This window comes from Drosophila persimilis, unplaced genomic scaffold, assembly GCF_003286085.1.
Source record: "Drosophila persimilis strain 14011-0111.01,24,50 unplaced genomic scaffold, DperRS2 tig00000002-arrow-pilon, whole genome shotgun sequence".
Lineage (NCBI taxonomy): Eukaryota > Metazoa > Arthropoda > Insecta > Diptera > Drosophilidae > Drosophila > Drosophila persimilis.
In genome coordinates this window covers 4,003,651-4,026,272 of record NW_020825289.1, presented here as the reverse complement: position 1 = coordinate 4,026,272, position 22,622 = coordinate 4,003,651, and the positions used below count along the sequence as shown (strand labels likewise).

At 44.6% G+C, this 22,622-nt stretch overlaps 5 protein-coding genes across 6 annotated transcripts in view; all 5 read left to right on the top strand.

Annotated features, from left to right (window-relative positions):
* Positions 1-124: 124 nt before the first annotated feature.
* Positions 125-4,351, top strand: LOC6590881 (dnaJ homolog subfamily B member 14). 2 transcript variants are annotated; one of them, XM_026984962.1, is made up of 4 exons: positions 125-178; positions 2,922-3,729; positions 3,802-3,968; positions 4,042-4,351. In XM_026984962.1, exons 1-4 carry the CDS (start codon positions 172-174, stop codon positions 4,206-4,208), a joined length of 1,149 nt encoding a protein of 382 aa, XP_026840763.1. In that variant the 5' UTR covers positions 125-171; the 3' UTR covers positions 4,209-4,351. The 2 variants fall into 2 exon arrangements, with proteins under 2 accessions (XP_026840763.1, XP_026840764.1); XM_026984963.1 differs by lacking the exon at positions 125-178 and adding an exon at positions 2,443-2,451.
* LOC6590880 (rap1 GTPase-GDP dissociation stimulator 1-B) lies at positions 125-12,426 on the top strand. The gene is made up of 4 exons (XM_026984961.1): positions 125-178; positions 9,293-10,204; positions 10,261-10,647; positions 10,716-12,426. The coding sequence occupies exons 1-4, from the start codon at positions 172-174 to the stop codon at positions 11,324-11,326; spliced, it is 1,917 nt and encodes a 638-aa protein (XP_026840762.1). The 5' UTR covers positions 125-171; the 3' UTR covers positions 11,327-12,426.
* Positions 12,427-13,200: 774 nt separating this feature from the next.
* LOC6590879 (probable Ufm1-specific protease 1) lies at positions 13,201-14,076 on the top strand. Its single transcript, XM_002015511.2, has 2 exons — positions 13,201-13,868; positions 13,940-14,076. The coding sequence occupies exons 1-2, from the start codon at positions 13,305-13,307 to the stop codon at positions 14,063-14,065; spliced, it is 690 nt and encodes a 229-aa protein (XP_002015547.1). The 5' UTR covers positions 13,201-13,304; the 3' UTR covers positions 14,066-14,076.
* Positions 14,077-14,082: 6 nt separating this feature from the next.
* LOC6590878 (probable cytochrome P450 6u1) lies at positions 14,083-15,928 on the top strand. Its single transcript, XM_002015510.2, has 2 exons — positions 14,083-15,425; positions 15,483-15,928. The coding sequence occupies exons 1-2, from the start codon at positions 14,387-14,389 to the stop codon at positions 15,902-15,904; spliced, it is 1,461 nt and encodes a 486-aa protein (XP_002015546.1). The 5' UTR covers positions 14,083-14,386; the 3' UTR covers positions 15,905-15,928.
* A 4,676-nt stretch (positions 15,929-20,604) lies between these two features.
* The window catches only part of LOC6590957, a 38,128-nt gene continuing 36,110 nt past the window's right edge, over positions 20,605-22,622 (top strand). Inside the window, exon 1 of the mRNA XM_026987027.1 lies at positions 20,605-21,490. The gene's annotated coding sequence lies outside the window, so the exon portion shown is untranslated. The remainder of the gene's footprint in view (positions 21,491-22,622) is intronic.

Here is a 22,622-nt window from a genome sequence, read left to right as displayed (position 1 = left end):
GTGTTCAGTTTTTTCGATGTGTTAACAATAAGATTAGCTATATAGCATTGTCAAGCCCACAAGCCACAAAAAAGTGATAAACGTGCCTATCCACTAAACCATCTGCGGCAGGCAGTTCAGGGAGAAGAAGCGCGACGGAATAATCAACAAAAGCGGTCAGCGGCGGCAAACATGGCGAGTGAGTAACAATAATGAATAAGGAATAAGTGAGAAGGAAATGAGTTTCTTCATTTTTATGTATGCTGTGTGCTGTATGCTGCTCTTTTAATGCGGGAACACAACACACAGATTCCGTTCTTTACGTTTTGTTTGTTGCTTGCGGCGCAGCCCCCCAATATAAACAAATGCAACTCATGCGTGTCATTGTATAAGTAAAATCCATCTCTCTCTCTCTGTGTGTGTGTGTGTGTGTGCAACATGTACTGCCCGTGCCCACACCAAACATATTTATACATTTATGAGCTGCGAAGACACCCAATCGAGACCAGGTGCAGTGCCGTGCCGAGCCGGGTGCTCTCGAGTGTGTCTCCTACTTCTATTTGTCTGCCCTACGTTTCGGCGGTGTGGCAGCCAGTGGGAGGAGTTGGTGGGCGGGCGCGCTAGATGGGATGTGTGTGTGTGCTCTTTGCTAGTCCCAGTCTTTGCCCTTAGATGCCAGAGTTATGTGAGAAAAATCAATATTTACGCGTTTTTCTGCTCGGCTGCTTTGCACAGTGGGGGCTCCAGATTAGATGATCTCCCCAGCTCTCCCGAGTTGACCGTGTGCTAAGTGCACCGGCTACCGGTGGACTCAATCCAATCAGATTTCTCTCCTTTATCCTCTAATGGCACAAGCGCTCGCAATTCTGCAATTCTGGCGGGAATTGAGTGTGTGTGTGTGTCTGTGACTTTCTCCCTCTAACTGGGACTGTGCCACTAGCTGTGGCTGTGGTGAAAGAAACCATCCACCTAAGCCCCGCCACTGAACCACCGCTGGGAGCAGCTGCAGTGACGACGCATTAATAAATGAATATGCCTCCTGTGAGGTGCAAGGTTTACCGGCATGTTTCAACACTCGCCTCCCCCATTGAAGCCACCCCCAGGGGTGGCATAACAAATAACAATGGATAAATGAAATGAAACGTCCAATAGCTTGCGATACCCTGGAATATCTGTCTAAAAAATAATAGCTTTATACACGCCAACAGTTTTCGGTTCCAGTATGCCCCGCATCCACCGACAGCTCTGTTAATATACCCTTTCTGTGGCGGAGGAACGCAGCAACATCCCACAGCACTTAAACGTGCCTTGGCAGAGCAGCAGTCCACTTCCCCCACATCTCCAGCCGTCGGCAGCTGGGACCCAACGTTGCGAGACCCACTGCCAGTTCCAAGACCCACGGATGGGGTCCTTCTCCTGCCCGCTTTGGCTCACTCGCTTTAGAATTTAATTGGTCCTTTGTGTCTGCATTTTGTCGACGCGTTCGCTTGGAGTTTGCTTCGACACAATTTGACTGTCGCTTGGCTTGTGGCATCAACCCAGCAATCCAGCACCCCAGCAACCAACCCCAAAGCGCTGATAAGACCGATATCAGAGCACCCCAGTGCTGCTGCCTCTTCTTTATGGTTATTATTATTATTTTGGGCTGCTTTTTTCGTTGTTGTTCATTCGTTCCACGCAGCTTTCCCGGATTAGCTGGCTGTTACGAGTATTTTAGTTTGCCCGGCAACGAATTTATTGCGAGGAAACCCGTCCCAGGCCCCCGGCATGTGGCGGCTGCCCTTTCTGCGTATTCCTCTGGCGGTGCGCCTCATCTGGCTGTTTGACTTGTGATTTCCTTTTTCTTGTTCGCCCTCTCTTGATTCTTTTTACTGCTAATAAGAATTCGGCCCCGTCTAATGGCCTTGAGAATGAATGAATAAATGAATGGGAGGGGGAGAAATGGGGGATGGACTGTCGTTCTGTTCGTTCTGTTTTAATTGAGTTCGTGCCCCCATTCAAATTGGCATAGAAATTAATTTCAATTAACTTGCGAGTGAGTCCTGTCCTGTGTCCTGTCCTCCCTTTTGGCACACAGTAGGTTGTCCCTTTCGAAGCTTTTGAAGCATACTTCTTGGGGTCTGAAGTGCTGTCAATTCCCGTCCCCCACACTTCGATTGCCAACACAGAGTTATTTCAAGTGGTCCATAAACTGAAGATGAACTTTGTCAACGTTTGAGCCCTGCCCTTTGAGGCCAGTGTGTGCATACCCGTATGTACACGCATTCATCTGTATTCCACTTAAAGGGAGTGTGTACACACTGTAAATACTTTGCCAGGGAGGGGAAGGGAAGGCATACAACATATAAACATTGCAAGAGATCAAAGCAGGTGGAGTGCCTGAATAACTTCAAATTAAACTGCTGTTTCAAGAAAATGTCATCATATCTTTCTGCTATTAAACGACTCAAAAGCTGATTGCCATTAAAGCTGGTCGGTATGAAACTGTTAACTCTGGATTCTATGCCCCTATGAAAGCTGAATGCTATGAAAATACTATTCAGTCTGGGTGGACAATACTGATTGCTCTGAAACTTATCAAGCTAACTGCTATGACTCATTCATGGCTATTCGTTGTGATCGTTTTCCCACAGTCTTCGTCCAATCTCGACTGCCAGACATAACCATAAATTAGTGCCAAAAACGATATTCAAAAAGCCAAACAAATACATACCGTCCTCTCGCTCACACAAGGTTTTTGTTCAATCAAATGCTTAATTATAATTGCTTATCCGAAAATGGGTTTTACATCTCCAAATTGCAAAAAACCGTCAAAATTTGAAAAGATTCCCAAATCCCCTCTGCTGTCTTGACACGCACACAGCTTTCTCAAAATCAAAAGTTCGTCAAACAAACAAAACAAAACAAACACACACTTTTTGCCTTTGCACGCTGCTGGGCAGGACGGAGAGATAATGGAGAAGCCACCAGGACAGCGCAGGAAGAGGAGGAAGCCACCTGGACAGAGCAGGAAGAGGAGGAAGCCACCGTGATGCCTGGTCAAGCGAGATGCCAACTCCACGACCGGCTGGTCAGCGACCTGTGCCTGGGCAACTACGACCACGCCTTGGAACGGATCCGCGAGGCCCTGTTAATGACCATAGATCGCAAACAGATCGAGGCCCTCTTGGAGATTAAGACCATAGTGATTCGATTGTGCGGCGACTCGAATGTCGGCGGCGATCAGATTTTCGGCCCCACCTTACAGTCGGACGCACTGCCGCACGCCTTCACCGCCGAGATGCTGGACGTTGTTCAGAAGGTACTGCGATGCCGCAACCACTACGAGGTGCTGGGCCTCTCGCAGAACGACCCCTTCTCGGAGGTGAAGCGCTCCTACAAGAGGCTGGCCCTGCGCCTCCATCCCGACAAGAACCGGGCTCCTGGCGCCGAGATGGCCTTCCGCCGCATCAGCGAGGCCGCCGACTGCCTAACGGACCACGAGAGGCGGATAAAGTACACTTTGGACATGGGCATGGGCGACTCCGAGTACTCTGATGGGGAGAATGTGGAGCAGGAGGAGGGAGAGGAGGACTACGATGGGGGTACGCCGCGACGCCCCTATATGGCGGCCAATCAGCGCGTGCCCCAGAGTCAGGCGCTGTTCCAGACCGAACATCTGGCCATCGGAATGGTGTGTGCGCTGCTCTTCATGTTCCTCACCATGCATTTCCTAAGCACCGTGCCCGACTACAGCTTCAAGCGCACCAGGTGAGTAGTCGTTCAGGGAACAGCCCAGACTTGCGGCGGGGATACACATCTCCTATCCAATCCACTCCGCAGCACCCACAGCTTGGTCCGCTTCAGCCATTCCAGGAATATAGCCTACTACATGAGCCCGAAGACCGCCGCCAAGTATACGGAGGAGGAGCGCCAGGAGCTGGAGCAGGAGATCGAGAGCGTGTACATCCAAGACCTGAAGGTGAACTGCCAGCAGGAGACGAGACTGCGTGAGTTGTTCGATCCGCCCAGGAGGGTTCATGTGTTGTCATGTGTTGTCATGTTCCTTCCATTCCTTCGTAGGCGACACTCTGCGCCTGCGGGCGAGGCAGGGCGATCTGGAAAATATGCGCCACCATGCGGAGGACCTGCCGTTAGCAGCCTGCAAGGCGCTCTTCGAGATCGGGAAGTCCAGCCCTAGGCCGTTTCTGTCAAGTAATCCAAAGAAGCAGCAGCCCACAGAGGTCTAGTCTTGCCCCAAGACTCAACTACTCCTCCTCCTGCTCCACATTCTCCCCATCAGAGCACTCAAAGTCGCCCCTGCCCCTGCCCTTGTCCAAATTGTACTATATCGGGGATATCTGTTCAAAGCTAAAATTTGTGAATAAATTAAGTAACCAAACCAAACCACTCTGCTTTTTCTACTGTGACTGTGACTGTGACTCCCTTTTGAGTGCGGGACTTCCAGCCCACCCCTAGCTGGCGATAGTTGCCGATAGTACCATCACTAAGAATTAAGAAACAAAACAGATAGATACCGTGAAAGAAGAAGTGGGGAAGAAATAGTTTTCCAACGGAAATCTTCAGAATATCTTCTTATTTTCGTTCATTTATGGTCGAAGAATAATAAATTCGTATATATCATACTAATTTTCTAGGTATATTTATCAAGTAAATACATTTCAGTTAGCACTAAATTCAAATCATGCATCTTAAAAATTATTCCGTTTTTACATTTGTTCCTAGATTTGTTCCTTAAAAACCGGGTAAAAAAAGACATTGATGTACATATTCTCCTTGTGATCTTTCTTGTTTTCGTTTGGTTCATAGCTGTTTGTGAGCTGTGTGTGTTTTTATATACATATACATATATATGTGATGTTATTTTAAACCGTATTAAGTGGAAAAAAACCGTGTACAAAATTAACAATTTTTGATTTTCAAACCGTGTTATTTCAAAACTGTGTAAAAAAAGACCGTGTAAAAACAGAATTATGTGTATTTGTATATAAAATAGCTATATTAGGGGGAAATTCTCGTTCTAAGGCACGAGCAGAAATTTGTTTTAGATACAAAATAAAGTATTACGAAAGTACTTTTTGGTATGGTTTGCTTGTAGCTAAAAAAAAGGAATTTATTAAATTAGTTCATCTAAAAATATTTAAAAATGGGTCTAAAACATCGAGGAATCAACCGATTATAATGTTTCAACGCTCGGTGCCGGAGCTGGCATTTCGTGATATTTTTTGAATGCAAAAATTTAATAAATTACTTCCTTTAGTTTAAAGTAACGTTTTTTTCAGAACACTAAATTCTGTAACGAAAGAATGCCTAAATTTGTAGACCTTAGAACGGGAACTCCCCTTAAGTCTACGTTTCTACATTTCCCGATCTATAACGATACTTTATAAACGTTCGTTAATGAAGATCGAGGATATCCAATTCTCACATAACTAAATACAATTTTCTGGGATAATTTTCGATCAAAAGGCTACCAAATATATTCCTGGGATATTCTTCTGAAGTTCCTGATTAGAACTGAACACCCAGTGGAAGAGGACTAACAAATATTGATTGCCATATTTACGATACAATAATTACGACTGCTCCCATAGCAAAAATTTCTGCACCAGAAACTACCATGGTTTCCATTTCGGGGCCACGCGAACTTCCTGGGGCATAGCCCACATTCTGCAGAGACCCAAAACAAAAGGGGCAGAAATTGCACACGAATCAAACATGCAACAACAGCAGCAACTACGTACATACATATGTATGTATATAATACACATACATATATTTTTGCACTAGTTTTCGGGAAATTTTCATGTTGTTTTTCCACTTTTGATGTGCATCGTTTGATGGAGAATCGAAATACAGCAAAAAATATACATAAAAACGAGGGGGAACGTTGTGAGTTGCTGCGGACACCGCAACTCTAGAGTTATACCCGATACTAAGTCAGTATGGCTCTCCTCCGGCAGAGGCCGCTAATATTAAACGACACGACAAAGAGTGCGTGCGAGAGAGACAGAAAATCAGTCTGAGCGTGACGTCACGCGCTGCGTAGCCACTGCAAATTGATTTGTTTCCTTTGGCTATAAAAATGATCTAATCTGATCCAGATTCAGCAATCTGATAGATATGGTCGGTATCTATGATTCTGCGTTTTTAGTTTTCTCAAATCTGCAATATTGTGAATGCAACAGATTTTCGTCCTTTGTGGGGGCGGAAGGGGGTGGGGCGAAATTTTGAGATAAAGGTTTTATAGTGAGATCTAACAGAAGTGCGGATACCAAATTTGGTTACTCTAGCTTTAATAGTCTCTGAGATTTGTGAATATCCCCAGATTTGCATCCTTTGCGGGGGCGGAAGGGGGTGTGGCGAAATTTTGAAACAAACTCGTCTCGGTCCGATATATTAGGAGTGTGGATACCAAATTTGGTTGCTCTAGCTTTTATAGTCTCTGAGATCTAGGCGCTAATGTTTTACTCTAAGCAAAGCCGCCTATGCTACCTGTGTGTTAGAGAGAGACAGGGCGAGAAAAAATGAAATTGTTTTCTTGATGGTGGCTATAATAGTAATACGATCCAATTCAGATTCTGCAGTCTAAAAGATATGGTCATTCTCTACGATTGCGTTTTTTGTTTTCTTGTATCTTTAAAATTGTGGATGCCACAGATTTTCGCCCTTTGTGGGGGCGGAAGTGGGCGGGGCAAAGTTTTGAAATATTTTTGTAGCAGTGACATATCACAGAAGTCTGGATCCAAAACATCGTTGCTCTAGCTCTTATAGTCTTTGAGCATTAGGCGCTGAAGGGGACGGACAGACGGACAGACGGACGGACGGACAGACGGACAGACGGACAGACGGACATGGCTCAATCGACTCGGCTATTGATGCTGATCAAGAATATATATACTTTATGGGGTCGGAAACGATTCCTTCTGGACGTTACACACATCCACTTTTACCACAAATCTAATATACCCCAATACTCATTTTGAGTATCGGGTATAAAAATTAATAAAACCAGGCAAAGTCCCGAAATGCAAAATAGACTGAAAAAAAATGAAGCAATTGCCCCAGAAACTGGAGTGAATAAATGCCTCAAATGGGCGCCGGCTCCTCGGCTTCCTCAAAGCAAAAGCTAACGAACTTGCCACGGAACTCGAACGGAATGGATGGATGGCTGTAATGGAGGGACGGAGGGATGGAGCGGCATGTGGCACACTCTGAATACCAACGAGTACCAGTTACCAAAGCAAACATTTTGAGGCACGCAAAACAAAAAACACAACAGCGAAAAAAGGCTGTGGCAGGCAGACTCTTTGCCTCTGTCTCCGTCTCTGTCTGGCGGAAGTAGCGCTGCACGACCTGCGCCACCTGCACCTGTCTGCCGCGTCCATCGGGGGTTGCCACCTGTCCTTCCAATTGCATTCACTGCGTTTCAGAGAGGACAGAAGAAGAGGAGAGGAGAGGGCACAAACAAGTGCCACAATTTGCCTATTGAGGGGATTGCATTGAATGTGAATCTGCATATGCATTTGTATTTGTATTTGTATTTATACATACATATGTATACTGTATACTGTATACTCGTGTTCAGAAGTTGAGGATAGAGTTACCTTTCTAAGTGCAACATGTCTGGCAGTTAGTTCTCTCCGCCGTTCCCTTGTTCGAATGATGCTGCGAAGAGGAGGGGTGGCAGCAGCGGCACCCATCGGTAGGGTTCTCCTTTGCCCTTTGTTTAACCTATTCATTATTTATGCTCCACAAAGTTTGTTGAATTGCCCCTACCCTGGCTGCCCCACTCCACTCAATGTTGCTGCCACCAACTGTCGCCAGTTGTCGACTGACGACGGGGGTCGGTCGGGGCCCTTGTCCTTCGCTTCGCTTCGCATCGTTTCTCCTACTATTCATTCCCCGGTCCGAATGTGTTTCAAAAAAAGGGAATGACTGAAATAATATTGTGATAATGCTGGCCATAAAAGACCCCACCCCCACCCCCAGATGCGCCTGTTTGGGGCCCAGGCACCTGCTCAAAAAGGGAAAATCAAATTGAAACTTAAGCCACATTTTACGCAATTTTTGCAAGGTTTTTTTCTCCGAGCTAGTGGCTTTCCAGGAACGGAACAACGGATGGGAGCAACGCTTTAGAATTTGCTGATGGGACGCAATAGCTCTGATCATTCCGTTATGAAAAAGAGGCAGGGATCATTATGTTCCAGATGCTAGAACGAGACAACCACTGTACATCGAGGTGTGCATGTATGTGTGCATGATCTGCCGGCATGGCATTCTGCTGTCTCTCTCTCTCTCTCTCCCTGTCTCTGTGCTCTCAATCGTTCTCTCTCTAATGTACTAGAAAAGAATAAGATCATTATTTGAAGTCAAAAGGTGTCTATGAAAACCAATTCAAGTTTAATGCAAGTGGAAAGCATTTGGAACCTTCCTAAGGGAATAAACTCTTTAATGGTAATCGCAATATCATAACTATAAAGCATTCTCAGCGAATTCCCTTTACTCTTCGACAAACCCAAAGTCTTAAAAGTCTTTAAAGGGTGTTCATTTCCTCTGTTTATAGCTCCATTCCACATCCACTCCTTGAACCCGTGATTGCTCTCGCACATTGCTTTTGTTTCGCCCGCGGCAAGGACTTATGCAAATCACTTCTCCGTCTGTGGTCTCCCCCGCTTCTTAGCCCCAGAGCATCTGGTGGCTATGGGCAGGGAAATGGTCCTTTAATGCGACCCACGCTCGAGAAGTTTTCCTGAGCACACAGCTCTGTCCTAACTAGATTCTAATGGCCCAGCTTTTTTTTTTATACTCAAAACCCACACAGGAATATGCTTTGGTTCAGGCTGGAGATGTCCCACGTATTCTACATATATTCATGCACGTCATTTCCCTTTGAAAACACTGTCCTTTGCCTGTCCTGGCTTCGGGCACAGATGATAATCGAAATTGGCAATCAATTTTGCTGTGCAAAAAAGGGACAGAATAAGAGAGTTTTACCAGTCTTCATATAGACTATAGGATACTCGTTACCCTGTAGAACGTCCCTCGTCACGCGTGAAAGGGAATGAGCATCATAGATGTCGTGTGCATGATTGGGCACAGTGATACTTGACTTGCTGCTGTAGAGCCTGCTGTAGCATAGCATCCCCTGTTCTGCCTTAAATAGGTATTTCTCAAAAGACAAACTACTTCTTCAGATAATATATAGTTTTTGTGGTCGGAAGACCTTTCTTCTACCTGTACTGTATGTATTTCGGACAATAATTAATTAATGATATATTGTCGTCTCTTTGTTCCCCGCTTTCTCCTGAAGCTGAAATCGACGAGCTCATCGAGCAGCTGAAGACGACCAGCGTGAGTGCGGGCAACAGCAAGACGACGAACCTGCTGTGCGAGATCTCGGCCACTAAGGACCCCAAGCTGTTCGATAAGCATGAGCTGGCCGACTGCTTCCTGGAGTTGACCCAATGCGAGGACACGAACGTGCGCAAAGAGGCGGCCAAGTGCATAGCGGAGATCACCAAGTCGGAGGTACAGCGCAAGAAGTTCACCAAACGCGACATTATCGCAGCCTTTTTGGAGTGCCTGCGGCAGGTGCCGACCCCGGACGGCAGCATGGAGCTCCCCATACAGATCTGCAGGGCCTTGGGGAACATATGCTACCTGAATGACGAGGCCCGGGACCTCATACTGGAGCTGGAGGGGGATGCGGTGCTGCTGCAGCTGCTCGACATTGCCAGCATCGATGATGTGGCCAATGCGGCGCAGTTCATCAAGGTGCGCGGAGGATTGCTCTCGAACTATCTGCTGGGTGGCGAGGGGCTGGCCAAGAGGGCCATGGAACTGGGCGTGATGAAGAAGCTGCAGGCGATCATCGCCACGGGCGCCTCGAATGTGGAGGTACACGAGGATCTGCTGCTGAATACGCTGCCCCTGCTCAGCATTCTCACGGAGAATGTGGCGGACCTGAACTTCGAGGCGTCGCTCAACATTCAATTGTCGCGCATTCTGGCCGCCTCGACCAACCCGGACCTGGCCGAGATGTGCCTGGAACTGCTCCACTACCAGGCAGAGAGCGACGAGGTGAAGCTGCTGCTGGCCAAGGACGGGCTCTGCGAGACCATCTACAATCTGCTTGAGAAGTACAAGACTCTGGCCAGCACAAGCGAGGCCCGGGCCCTGATGAAGCTCGCCTGCGAGCTGATCGTTCTCATTCTCACCGGCGGTAAGTAGAGCCCTCCCAATCTTGCCGCAGTTAACCTCACTGCTTGCATTTTCCAGATGAATCGATGCACTATCTGTACACGACAACGCTGCTCAAGAACATGGTCGACTGGTTGGACTCGTCGGACATTGACCTGCTGACCACTGGGGTGCTGGCCCTGGGCAACTTTGCCCGCACCGACAGCCACTGCATCTACTTTGTGGAGCAGCAGACCATGAACAAGCTGCTCGAGGTGCTGGCCAAGAACAATGGCGTCAAGGACGATGTCCGTCTGCAGCACGCACTGCTGAGTGCGTTGCGAAATTTGGTCATACCAAAGCCGAACAAAAATGCGGTGATCCAGGCGGGCCTGGTGCAGACCATTCTGCCCATGCTGGAGATCCATCAGCCACCTGTTGTGTTCAAGCTGCTAGGCACTCTCCGAATGACTGTCGACGGGCAGGGTTAGTCCATTATACGTTCCCCTTTTCATGTTCGCCTTCCTGTAGCCCCGCATGTCTCTTTTTTGTAGAGAAACTCGCCCTGGAGCTGCTGAAGAACAAGACGCTGATCGAGCAGCTGGTGCACTGGAGCAAATCGTCGGACTACGCGGGCGTCACCGGGGAGTCGCTGCGCCTGATGGCCTGGCTCATTAAGCATGCGTATCTCAGCAAGATTGCCTATGCGCTGCCTCGCAAGGGCGACGCCCCGGCCGAGCAGATAGCGGACAGGATTCCGCTCACCCAGGACTATGATCGCACCAGCCTGAGCGAGTTCCTGGCCAACGAGGGCACTGTGGAGGCCATGGTCAGCATGCTGACCGCTCAGCACCTGGTGATGCAGAACGAAGCGCTGATTGCGCTGTGCATACTTTCCGTGGTCTATCTGTCGCAGGCCCATCAGGCGGGGCAGGACCAGGCGCAACGCCTGCAGGATGAGCTGGTGAAGTACGAGGTGGGCAAGAAGCTGGCCGAGCTCATCAGCAAGTCGTCGGACAGCATGACCAAGGAGATTGTCGAGAATCTCCAGAACTGTGTCAATCTGCTCAAGTCTTCCGAGAAGCTGGTGGCCCATCTGGATCAGCATAACATCAACGAGCTGCTGAAATCCATACCCATTCTCACCGAATACTGCACCTTGTAATACGAGACTGCTGACGGAGAAGGAGGGGCCGTGGCATTGCATTTACCCAAGCACCGCAGTATGCCTAATTTCATAAGCACACACACCCACGAGTGTAGCAGAGAGGAATGGAAAGGAAGGGGGAGACCGGAGGAAGCAGTGGTGTGTAGCAGTAGAGCAACGATTCAGATTTAGACTTGATTGTAGATTGGTAAGGAGCATGGAGGGATGGAAGGATGGAAGGGCCCACAACAGCACACACCGCACAGATTGAAAGGGGAATGTATTTTTTAGACGCAAGCGTATTTTGACTGCATTTACGACAGCAACCAACGAGGAGGAGTGGAGCCGCCAGTGGGGACGATACAAATCGTATGAATATTTATAATATACGAGTATATAACATTTACATATAACGAAAAGAAGGAAACAGTAAAAGATAACAATTAATTCATAATTTAGCATATAAATCTTTTCTGTTACATGATTTTTAAGAGCACAATAACAACAAATCGTGGTGATATCGCTAAATATATTTAATAAAAGTATTTTATGTATTGTACTTATAATTTTAATTGAACATTTTAAACCGTCGTTTTGCTGGCACACACACCAAAAAAAAACACACACAACAAACAAACGATTTGCGAGCACAATGTAGTTTTAGATATTTTAATTGCAAATCTCAAAGTATTTCAACTGTACAACTCAGCGAAGTTCTTAAATAACATTTTAAAGGCAACTTTTAAACATTAACAAAACAAAGTAACGGCAACTCAGTAACAATCAGCAATTCAGAAAAAAATAGTTGAAACCCCAAAATAGAAATAGAAATAGAAATATGCAAATTTTACAGAGTGTAGTCGTAGAAGATATATTTCAAATTTTTACCAATTATTATATATAATGTAATGTACTTTGAAAAATTGTTTGGTCACCAAAAATATAATCGAAATTAAGGCAAAGTTTAAAGAGCACCATTTATGAGGGAAAAACCATACAAGTATGGTGTTTATTAAGAGCGTTGAAGCCACACACACACTCCCAAAAGCATATTTATAAATTCTAAACACAATAATGTACATTTAATAATTCAAATAAAATTTGAAGTTCATGAGAAATAGGAGAAAGAAACGCGAAAGCTGATGATTTTCATTCATTCATTCAAATTTACGGGGCGCAACTGTTGAGCGCGCCAAATATGAGGGAAATCTTTCAATGCATCGAAAGAGCATTAGAGATGGCATCACAGTGAATAGTGAACTGTCTTACCTGCAAGAAAGACACAACATGAAAGAAAAAGTCTGCAGTCAAAGAGTTATGCTAACAAAATTCCTTATATTAGCATATAGCAATCTGCCACCAATCTGAAAATCGGAACCAACGGATCTCCGACAGTGTAGTGTCATACGCTCATAATTGGTACACTCGACTGCCATCCCTAGCAATGAAAGGTGCGTTGCATTCCAACCTTTTGACGTTGAAATTGAAGTAATATTTAGGTAATTTTTTGGTAATTTTAGTATAAATCCTACATATAGTAATGCAACAGAGTGGAAGAAAATGTGGAATGGGATCATGGAAGAAATATTATTACTATTATTGTTTTCCGCGGCTTAAATCAAGTTTTTATACTGTTTTGAATAAAGGGGGCTTAAGAGGGCTAAGTTCGTTTTTATCGGTATATTTACGGTATATTTTGAAATTTCTGCTGTATATTTCGGTATATTTCTGAGAGCTGTCACACTGTTCGAACGATTTCACTGCTGAGATTTCACTTTTGCATATGTATAGGTTTGTATATATATGTATATGTGTGTATGTATGTATTTAAATTAAAAAAAACTGCAGCGACTCCATAAGGTAATAAGGTAAACAACAGGTAATTGTGGCAAAAACAATCCCAGCAGGCGTGGATATATCAATACATCTGCTCCAGAACGATCAAGTTCGCACGATATAAACACTAACAGCCCGAATATCAGTCGAAGGCAGAGCAATGGACGTTAATAATGACCAGGCACCTGTCGGATTGAGCATCTCTCCGAAGACTTACGAATACGCGCTGCACGAAAACCCTCACCTGGCCCTGGCCCCACCATCGGAGAATGGCGAAACATTTCTTACGCGCGGTCGTTTCAGCTATTTTCATTACGGCTGCGACGGGCACCAGGATGCGGGCTGGGGCTGCGGCTATCGCACCTTGCAGACGGCCATCTCGTGGATTATAAATAAACGCAGCGATGCGGATCAGCATGTGCCCTCGATACGGGAGATTCAGAATATATTGATTAGTCTGGCAGACAAGCCCGCCAGCTTCGAGGGCTCACGCGGCTGGATTGGCACCCTGGAGGAGTTCTACGTGATCGATGTGCTCTTTAAGTTGCCCTGCAAGATCCTACACACGAAGGAACTGTGCTCCCAGGAAGTGCTCGGCCAGATCCGCAGCTACTTTGTGGAATACCAGGGCTTCATACCGATGGGCGGCATAAGTGATACGGCCTCCAAGGGCATAGCCGGGTGGCACCGGACCCAGACGGGGGAGGTCTATCTGCTGATTGTGGTGAGTCAATTAACCCACTTGCGGCGACCACATTTCTGCCACTGACTGATGCGCAATTCCCTCTAATTTAGGATCCCCATTGCTCGGACGTGCCCAGCTACAAGCAGCTACTAATTGAACAGGGTTTTGTCCGTTGGATACACATCAGCGAGTTCCAGACGAGCACGTACAATCTGTGCCTCATTCTGCAGCAGTAGGCTCAGAAAAGTTGGCCAATAAAACAAGCAAAGCCAAATTGATTACGATACACTATCGCCTGCCGGTTTATAGCCTCGTTTTTCTTCTATTTTAGCGCTCGTTGCCCCGCTCGGTTCCCCCTCAATGGACATTATCGCTTTTTTGGCCAACCGACTGATAACTGCTATTCCATGACGATGGCACTGATAAGCCGGTGCCGGCACTAACTACTGAAACAGCAAACCCGACGAACAGGCACGGCCACTGCCAGACAGAAAAAAAAACATTACACATTAGTAAGCAAAACGGGAAAAGACAACTACCGGTCTGCCAAGAGAAGCATGGATCTGCTGCACCGTGCCTTGCTCACCGCCGTCGGTGCACTCTCCCTCTTCTATGCCCTGGTGAAGATCAGCCTGGGCTACTGGAAGCGACGCGGCATTCTGCACGAGAAGCCAAAGTTTTTTTGGGGCAACATCAAGGGCGTTGTGGGCGGCAAAAGACATCTGCAGGACGCCCTGCAAGTCATCTACGCAAAGTACAAAGGAAGAGCGCCATTCGTTGGCTTCTTTGCATGCCTCAAGCCGTTCGTTTTGGTGCTGGACCTTGAGCTGGTGCGCCACATTCTCGTCACACACGCGGGAAACTTCACCACGCGAGGTCTATACAGCAATGACGGCTCTGAGCCGCTATCGGGAAATCTTCTACAGCTGGACGGGCACAAGTGGCGGGCGCTCCACGCTCAATCCACGGGCGTGTTCACCCCAGCGAACATCAACAAGCTGCTGCCCAGGATCGTGCTGATCTCCAGGGGTGTCCAGAGAAGCCTGGGAAAGGAACGTCTGCAGACCCTGAACATCAACGAGCTGGTGGACAGCTATAACTTGGACGTGGTGGCCTCGATGGCTTTTGGACTGTCAGCCGATCACACGGAGTTCCGCCTGTGGACCCAAAGCTACTGGGGCAAGTTCAGTCTGTGGCGTGCCTATCTGGCATTGGAGTTCCCCCTACTCGCGCAGCTGCTCAATCACAAGAGCTACGCCGTATCGGCCATGGCCTACTTTCAAAAGGTGGTGCTCGGACAGCTGCAGGAACAGCGTAGGAGGGATCGCCAGCCACTGCAGACCTTCCTGCAGCTATATTCAAACATGGACCAGCCACTGGACGATGTCCAGATTGCAGCACAGGCCTTTGGCTTCGTCCTGGCCGGACTGGTTCCCCTAAATGCCACCCTCAGCTTTTGTCTCCACGAATTGGCGCGGCAGCCGGAGCTGCAGGATCGAGTCAGAGCAGAGATTCGAAAGACTCTGGAACAACACAGCGGACAACTGACAACGGAAGGGCTGAAGGAGCTGCTTTACACGAAGCAAGTTCTGAATGGTAAGTGGGTGAAATTCCATACCACACACACATCCTGATCTTGACTTGCTCCTCCAGAAACGCTGCGCCTGCACACACCTTATCCTTTCTTGTTGCGCCGAGCCACCAAAGAGTTTGAGCTGCCCGGATCGGTATTTGTCATAGCACGGGGTAACAATGTTCTCATACCCACGGCAGCGATTCACCGGGATCCTGCCATCTATGAGGAACCCTTGCGATTTGATCCGGATCGCTTTGAGACCGAAGCCAAACGAACCCGGCCGGCCATGTCCTTTCTGCCCTTTGGCGACGGCTTGCGCGGTTGCATAGCCGCCCAGTTTGTGGAGCAGGAGCTGCTGGTGGGTCTGGTGACCCTACTCCAATACCACAGATACACGCCCTGTTCCAAGACGGCAATTCCCCTGGAGTATGACAATGGCAGGCTGCTGTTAATGCCAAAAACGGGCATTCATCTGAATGTGGAGCGGGTGGACAACTAAGGGCAGTGCTAGCCAGCCCCTGGACTTACTATTTTGTATTGTTTTCTTCTGTATTTTTTATTGTACAAAGTTTTTATTTGTTTTTATATCCTTATTTGCACTAAGTTTGTTAATTTCTTTAAGCTCCGGTCTTGTGTGATAATGCAGACGATGATTTTATTTATACTTACTGCACCAAGATCAACAACCTGAACAAATAAATATACATATAAATTTGAAAAATTGCGAATTTGGGCCACTGATGATCAGAATAGCCGTACATTGTTGATAATTTTTCCATGCCAGCAGCTGGATGTGACAAAAGATGGGTATTACGACAACTAGGTGGCGCTGGGAAACATGCACATGTTGCTGGACAATACTCTGCATAATGGAATGAGAATAATTTGAAATACCCTTGCGAATTATAATACTGTCTCGATCATGAATAGAATACATATATAAACCAATTTAAGGCTTTAATCTATCTCAACGAAAGTTTGTACTTTTTTGTCAAAGACAAGTAGTTCTGATAAACACCTCTTGAGTTTCAATGCCTTTATTAAGAAGCAGCTTAATTAAAAGGTCCATTTTCAGATCGGAAAAATGTTATTTTCAACCATAGCTAGAATTGAATTGCCATTTCGATAAAAAGTATATATGGTATAAATAAATAGTATAGTGATTTTTAACATAATGATATTTAACCGCCAAATGCGTTTCGATTATCGCACCAAAATACAGTTATTTTTAAATAAAAGGGGTTGGCTAAGTTATTTTTTTCATCGGTATATTTACGCTATATTTGTGAGGGTCAGATGGTCACAGGGGTGCTCTTTCTTGTTGATACATGCAACGAAAAACTGAGCCGGGAGAGCGTAATTTTGAATGAGCTATAACAAGCTTAATTTTGATTGAGCTAAAAGGGCAACAGGAAAAAAGCACGCACTTCTCGTATTCGTTTGTTGGGATTTTTCTCCCTTTCATTGTGGGATATCCTCTTTTCGCGAAGTGATTTTTCGACGCAACAATTTCCCTGCAACATTCCAGACACATTACCGTTGGCAAATTCAATTTTTATGGGCCAGACTCATGTGCCGAGAAATCGAGCAGCATGTCCCGCAACATTGGCATTCTGTATACCCTAGGAAAAAGGATATTGTAGAATTATAATATGTTTGTCATCCCAGGCAAAAACAATTTATTTTCAATATATTAGGGACCAAGAATAGGTATCAGGATCGAGATATATATACAAAACACTCATCATATACATAAATATGTTTAAAAAATGTCAATTTGAGAAAAGGTCTTTATTCGTTACGTTTTATCTACATATCAATATTTATACTTTCATATAAAATTATCAAAATAGGGTATACAAAGGCCTATACTACGGCCTATACTATAAGGTTTTCGTTTAATCCTTTTTTACAGTAAATAGAATAGAAGCAAGGATTAAAAACTATCCAATCTTGTAGAAAATGTATTCATCAATGGGATAAAACTATGAGAGATTTAGTTAGTCAGCATTATTCAATGGAATATCAAAAACGAGGAAAATGTAAAATAGAATTTGAATTTGTCAGTATTTAAGGTATATTTTTAAAATGAGGCGGTATATTTCGGTGCTATCACTAACCATACAGTATATAGATGTGCCAGTTCATACAACGAAAGTGTCACACACCGGCTTGCGCTATCCGTACCCCAGAGTGACGTCATCATGAGAGAGAGAGCGCAGAGAGAACATCTTTGCATGTGTTAGTACACACGCAATATGTTTCGACAAAAATATGTGATTGTATGTTTTTTCAGATTTTTTGAACTCTCTCAGGTCTGATCTGTTTTGCCACCAGCATGTTTTAGTGTATGGGTGCCCATGCATTCTCACGTACTTTGCGTGTGTGTGTTTACTATTGCTGGCCGCTAGAACTGAAATTTGAGTTTGGTTCTTGTTTCGGGTCTTTTGATGGACTGACCTACCGCCACAAAATAAATGAAGAATGGGCAGGGGGTGGGGGTATGGTACACTAGGGCGCGGGAAACAAAATAAAAGCTGTTATTTGTTTGATTTATACCACAAAATATAAAATATTACAATAATATAATTACACATTTATTTCCTTATTTTAAACAGGTTGATTATAAATTATACAAATTATGCAAACGCCGTCGGTTCTCGGCGTTTTTGTTTATTATAACTAAAACAATGATGTATCTAAATATACAATATAAGAAAATACTTAAATAAATATGCATAAATATACATAAATGGAATTGGTTTTACATATATTTCAAATCAATTGTCAATCGCGCGCTTTCCGACGGGAATCTGCAAAGTACAAATTTAGATGCCGGTCGCACCTTGAATACTCTCATGGACAATACCCATAAATTTTCTAATTCAATTATAAAATATCTTATGTACATACATATGCACATAAATATTAAAGTTTATTACATTCGTATATTGCATGAGGGTTTTCAAAATTACTGCTGCCCGGTCAGCGTCGAGTCGGTGTGTCTCGAGAGAAAGAATACAAAAACAAAATATGAATCGTCTGCGTGCTGAAACCGTAGGGCAGCGTGGTCGCTGATGTCTTTGGCGCGGCACAGTGGGACTTAGCCGAAATAGTAAAAAAATTGTATGAGTGCTTTAGATAAATTCTAATAGAGAATTTTCCAATCGAATTTTCCCACTGTGCCGCTCCAAAGACATCGGCGATCCGCGACCACCGCTTCGACGGTGCTGAGGCTCGAGAGTCCAGAATTGCCGAACAGACGAAACCGATGGGCAGCGGGGTCGCGGTAGAGACGAAGTACAGGCGAAAAGGGAATTGGAAAACTAAATTTGTACTTTGCAGATTCCCGTCGGAAAGCGCGCGATTGACAATTGATTTGAAATATATGTAAAACCAATTCCATTTATGTATATTTATGCATATTTATTTAAGTATATATATATATTTTCTTATATTGTATATTTAGATACATCATTGTTTTAGTTATAATAAACAAAAACGCCGAGAACCGACGGCGTTTGCATAATTTGTATAATTTATAATCAACCTGTTTAAAATAAGGAAATAAATGTGTAATTATATTATTGTAATATTTTATATTTTGTGGTATAAATCAAACAAATAACAGCTTTTATTTTGTTTCCCGCGCCCTAGTGTACCATACCCCCACCCCCTGCCCATTCTTCATTTATTTTGTGGCGGTAGGTCAGTCCATCAAAAGACCCGAAACAAGAACCAAACTCAAATTTCAGTTCTAGCGGCCAGCAATAGTAAACACACACACGCAAAGTACGTGAGAATGCATGGGCACCCATACACTAAAACATGCTGGTGGCAAAACAGATCAGGCCTGAGAGAGTTCAAAAAATCTGAAAAAACATACAATCACATATTTTTGTCGAAACATATTGCGTGTGTACTAACACATGCAAAGATGTTCTCTCTGCGCTCTCTCTCTCATGATGACGTCACTCTGGGGTACGGATAGCGCAAGCCGGTGTGTGACACTTTCGTTGTATGAACTGGCACATCTATATACTGTATGGTTAGTGGTGCTATTCTGAGGGTTATACTGTAGAAATACTGGTTTTCGCCGGTATTCCATGGTATTTTTGTCAATTTCATCAATCTATTAATTTAATTTTCAATGCTATATAGAAATCCAATAAATGCAAGTATTTCGAATAGGCCAATCATGTATAGAATTGATTCATCAATCGTACAAAATTGAGTGGGCATGGCTAAATGTTCTATATAGATAGTATTATTCAACGGAACAAAGAATTGGTCGTTTTTTGAATCGAATTTGAGTTCGCCGCAGTTCGCTTTAGCAACAATGAGTCCCATTCCATACACAATGTTGCACATTCCATACAGACTGTTGCGGCAACATTTATTTGAAAACCGTATTTTAGTCAAAATAAAATACGTTAAGATAATTAAAAAGCAATCTTGTAAAAAATGTATTTATCTATGGGATAAATCTAAGTGGGCATCTATATAGCTTGAAATAGGCAATACCCGATTCGCCGCAGTTTCCCTTTAGCAACAATGAGTCCCATTCGATACACAAACATGTTGCTAATGCCATGCACACATACCCTGGCGGAAATGGATGCTATAGAATTGTGAATACGTTTGCCTTCCAAGGCTCAGTAGCTATCAGGATCGACATAAATATATACAAGATACTATAAATGTACTTGAATATGTCTAAAGAATATCAATTTGAGAAAAGGTCTTAATAAATTACGTTTGATCTTCATATAAAATTAGCGAAATAGGGTGTACAAAGGGCTATACACGCATCACGTCTTCAAATACCAGCAACATTGCGACTCTTTTTTTTGTTGAACTTTTTCGTTTAATCCTTTTTTACAATAAATACAATAAAAGCAAGGATTAAAAACTATTCTATCTTGTAGAAAATTGATTCATTAATCGTATAAAACTATGTGGGCATGGCTAAATGTTCTATATAGCTAGTAATATTCGACGGAAGATCAAAATCGAGGAATATGTAAAAAGAACTTGAATTTGTCAGTATATTTACGGTATATTTTGAAAATAAGGCGGTATGTTGCGGTATATTTCTGAGGGTAGGACGGTATATTTTATCGATAAGTCCGCGGTCACACTGTTTCTGCATTGTCGAATTTTTCCCGTTGGCCGTCGGTTACGCGGTGGCTGTTGCTATTTTTTAAAACAAATGTAAACTGAAGGCGCCTGGAAATTTGAATTAAAATGTGTTCTAGTGCCAGTCGGCATTATTCATAGAGTTTCTGTACCCTGACGCCGCTGAAAGTGGCTTAGAGCTGTGTTTGCGGGTTGTCTGTTTTTGTTTGTCTATAAGAAAATACGAACCTGAGTCGTCGCGTCGATGATACCGAAACGCAAAACGAAAGAAAACGAGAATGCAGTCGAAAAATTATAAGTAATCGAAAATAAGGCATAAAATAACAGTTAAAGAGACATCTAACTGTTGTCTGGCCGATGAAAAAAGGAGTGCGAAAAGTGCGCGAGAAAAATCACCGAAACCGAATTGCAAGGAGGAGGGAAAAGTGTGTATGGTTCGGATTTCGAGTTGAAAAGCGAATAATTTATGCAATTTTCAAAGGCAAACAGAAATTAAGCGTCTGTCTGCCATGCCAGTGAATGTGTGTGTGCGTGTCCCGTGTCTGTGAGTGTATAACAAAAGCAACAACAACTACAGGAGAGGCAAAGGACAGGATCAACGTGCCGCGCCGCTCGGGGTAGTTTGTTTGAACAACACAGACCATCCAAACCAGGAGGCGGACGGAGAGTGGGAGGAAAAGCAGGAGCAGGAGTTGAGGGCTGGCTGGGAGAGCGTGGAGCACTCACACGGGCACACACTCCTTTGTGCGCTTTTGCCGCCTGGAATGCAATGCTACAACAACAACCACAGGATGGTCTGAAGGGGAGGAAACGCTTAATTGTTTGCAGCAGCAGCGGCAGCATCCCGAAATCGCAAACAAACGACTGCATTTACGGCTCCGTGGGATACTTTTTTGTGTGCTGAAAGCAGATGCACGCCGACTGCTTGGAGAGAGGAGAGTGCATTGTAAGTATCCTTCAAGTGTTGCTTTGCTCTCCTTCTCCCCTTTCCTTGTGTGTGTTGAGCAGATAAATCAAGAACAAAAAAGCAAAATCAAGAAAGCACTTGGCCTCATTTGGAGTGGGCTAATTATAAAAGAGATTGTGTGGGACGGGGTGGAGGCAGCTGCAGTTCCGTTCCCTGACCAACAAGTATGACCAGCTTCCAGTGAGATGAGGATAGATAGCAGCAGTAGCAGCACCAAGGACTTCCAGTGTCTATTCCAGTCAGCCATGAAAACTCCTTTCATTGCCAGACCAGACCGAAACAGCACTCGTACAAACTCCCCTTTTGAAGTTTCCGTCTGTTGCTGCTCTATTTGCGCAAGTGCAGGCTATGCTCTCCTTCTCCCTGTTCATCTTTGTTCAAGATTTTACCTGAATTGTTTCGTTATCTTCAATGAAATAAACCCGACTTAGGCTGGGGTCAGCTTTATTTTTTTGGGGTTGGTTCTGTTCTGGCTTGCAGCTGGAAGGGTTCCCCTAATCGGAACAGGAACCGGAGCAGCACGTTGACACTCGTCCAAACTCATCAGAATAATAACTGTTTATGTGAGGAATGTCTCTGCCTCTCCTTCTCCTTCTCCACAGTCATGCTCTCTTATCGCACGTTTTTGTTTGTAATGTCACGACGCCCTTTCGGCTAATGTGTATATGTGTGTGTGTGTGTGTTTGCGTACCTTTCAAACGACTTTGCTCTCTTTTTCTAATGGAAGAGATAAGCGGTAATTATTTTTAATATTATTCCACATTTCAGTTGTTTCTGGGATGGGCTTGGGCTGCTCGTGATTCCAGATTTTTCGCACATTTGTTTACACACTTTTTTACCCAATATTAGACACAAAAGGTTTCGTTCTTAGCGGATTCGTCTTCTCTCGTAAACGATACGCCTAGAATGTCTGGCGATGCACTCACACAAAGAGCGGGCCGAAGCTAGCGATACCCTTTCAGATCCCTTGTTAGTGTGGCAGCTGTAGATCGCCTTTCTACGCAAAGCTTAAATTCTTTCTGGTAACAATAATAACGCTCTCTGTAAGTGTACAAAATTCAACAAATTTGAAAGTCTATCCTGGCTGACGATAATGATAAATGATACCTTG